General features: G+C 40.0%; 1 protein-coding gene across 1 annotated transcript in view; it reads right to left on the bottom strand.

The window, feature by feature from the left end:
• Positions 1-1,112: 1,112 nt before the first annotated feature.
• Positions 1,113-2,644, bottom strand: part of LOC124266514 (solute carrier family 23 member 1-like) — a 37,665-nt gene continuing 36,133 nt past the window's right edge. The window contains exon 16 of the mRNA XM_046701308.1: positions 1,113-1,679. Within this exon, the coding sequence (XP_046557264.1) occupies positions 1,483-1,679 (197 nt within the window). The 3' untranslated portion in view covers positions 1,113-1,482. The remainder of the gene's footprint in view (positions 1,680-2,644) is intronic.

Below are 2,644 nucleotides of genomic sequence, written 5' to 3'. Positions count from 1 at the left end.
AATATATGAATTTTGTTATCGATGACATGATGACATCCAAACAATTTTTAACGAAGCTGCAACTGTATGGCAGGTATATCAAGAAAGGTAACGGAGGAACCTAAGAGGTGGCACACAAACCGTCATGATAACATCCTGAAGGAAGTGATGCGTCTTCAGGGCATGGGGGAGCGGTGTACTATGGACGGGGAAAGGATGGGGTTCCAGCACTGTTTGAGTATTACTTAAAGCTGGCGTATCACGCTGTTCAAACCTTTGCATCATTTCATTGAAATAATGCCTTTATATCTAGCCTTATTGGTTTAATTGCAAACGTATTTGGCAGGTATATTAAGACAGGTACCGGGGGAAAACACCTATATTCTACACAGGCAAACCAAACCCATATATTTACTATTTTCTGTTGAAGAAAATTGCCATAGGCATTATGTTTCTTCCATCATCTCTAATTGCCATTGGCATGAATACATTGATGCAAATCGTTTCTCTTTTGAATAGCAAGAGATACCCATAATGGAGAGACTATATGGATGCCTGATTCTGTACAAACAGGAACACTTCGTGTTGGAGAATATGCTTCCCCCATTTATCACGTGAATCCACCTGTTGTTTTCCTCATTATACACAAGTTTTCCATAATCTATATCCCTTAAATACATTCATCTGTTTTAGAAATTTTTCGTCTCCAACTTATAATTCCATTTGATGAATATTCATGTTTCATTCCGTATGGTGGGGAAATGTTTTGTTTGTGGTATTGTCGTGAGCTCTAACTTTATCAAGCATATTCCACTTGAGTTCAATGCACTTGTTTCAACTCGTCTGTCTTTGGTAGTCTTGCCAAATCGTTTTAATACATATCAGTAAATGTAAGGTGTAAATGGGCCTAGTTGCCCGAACACTATTAACCTGTTTGTGCTCAATCAATGAATCGTCCCCATATATCAAGAATTTTGCGGCTTAGCAAAACACCTTTGTGAAAAAAGAGCGCTAAAGACCCACAAATAACGGTTTCTGTGGAACCATACCAGAATACGTATCGTATGGAAACGGTAATTGGGCCATAGTTACAATAATAAAACCTGCTAATTCCCATTAAACTGACGCAAGAAAAGAAGCATTTATCTTTATTTTCTCCAAAGCAAAAATAGTATATAAAGCAACGTACAGTCAGTTGTGTGCATTTATCTAGATATATTTGCAATTAACTTTCAAGCTTCTCGTTCTGTTGCGCACTAAATAAAATAAGTACTGCCTACTAAATCCACAGATTGTGGGGCAGGGTTTATCATCTTCCCATACCGTCCGTTCAGTATCACGCCTCATTTCCATATCACTTCATTACATTCCTCCTATGCTGTGCACACCCACGTGGGTATGGTTCTGTCCATAATTGATCCATATGGTTCAGGCCATACAGTTCCTTCCTCCACACCTTTCAAACAGCATCGACAGGACTCGATCCTATTGTACCCTTTCCTTTCACTTGGTGTGTGATGGTTCCTTGTAGTAGCTTGGGATGACGGGAATGTATTTCGATATCTTCGATCTCTTCAACCACTCTGGCACAAATGGCGGCTGGTACACTTCCGTTCCTTCTTCCCACGAGCCGGAAGTAGTTGTGTCACCTTCAGCATACTCTTGTTGCCAGATATTGAGACCACGTTCTTCCATTGTGCCTGTTATAAACACATATGCCATTGACTCATGCAAATCAGTATACGATATTCTGTATCAGTTAGAGTACTAACATCAAGTATTTGGAATCTCATCGGTTCTTGTGGATATGTAGTACATTTTCACGTTGCACTAGTACCTGGCAAAAAGACAAGCCTAAATAATCCATAGATCGATCTCGACTGGGATACGATGAGAACAAAGATATAAGCGAATTACGATGACCCTATACGGTTAGCCGTCTCCAACAAGCATTGGTTGTTGGCCTTCAATTCGAACCGTGCTCCTTGATTATCAAAGTGATCTGTAAGATTTGCATGATGTGGTTTCTTCCAACATTTAATTGACAGGGAATTATGAAACTGTGACACTTCTCAAACAGCTTTAGAACAAACTCACTGGTGGAAATATTTTCACAAAATGCGATATCTATTTTGTCAGAACCGTTCCTTGCGAACGGTAAATGACTATACGCAGAATTCATGCATTCTTAAAAATCCCAAAAGCAAATATAAATTCGTACATAAATATATGTAGAGCAGCCTACAGGCATCCTCGATAATCGCCAGGGTATACGTAAGGATCGCTCTCCACTAAACCCCGGATGCATCCTCGGCTCGGCCCGATAATTATATTACCCCCCTTTGCTCGCTCCGCATTCTCACAGTAGCCAATTAGCTAAGATGCCGTTACATCCGAGCTCGCTAGTGTCAACAAAGATAGCGGTCGCAGTCGCGAAGGTTTGTTCGCAATGCCACTCTGATTTTAGGGGAAATCATACAGACAAATTGACAGATCTAAAACTTAAAAAAAATATATGAAAGATCCCCTTCTACCTCTTTCAGAGTACGTCTGCATCAATTGTGTTGCAAAGTTTAAACGGTTAGATAATTTAAGAAGCGAAAGTGAGTTGTGATTTGTTCGCTCAACTTCCCAGCGTAGACACCTGATTGGATAAAAAGCCAGC

The sequence above is a fragment of the Haliotis rubra genome, unplaced genomic scaffold (genome assembly GCF_003918875.1).
Source record: "Haliotis rubra isolate DU_JTF1 unplaced genomic scaffold, ASM391887v1 Scf126, whole genome shotgun sequence".
NCBI classification, from domain to species: Eukaryota; Metazoa; Mollusca; class Gastropoda; order Lepetellida; family Haliotidae; genus Haliotis; species Haliotis rubra.
This window is presented reverse-complemented; position numbering and strand designations above follow the sequence as displayed.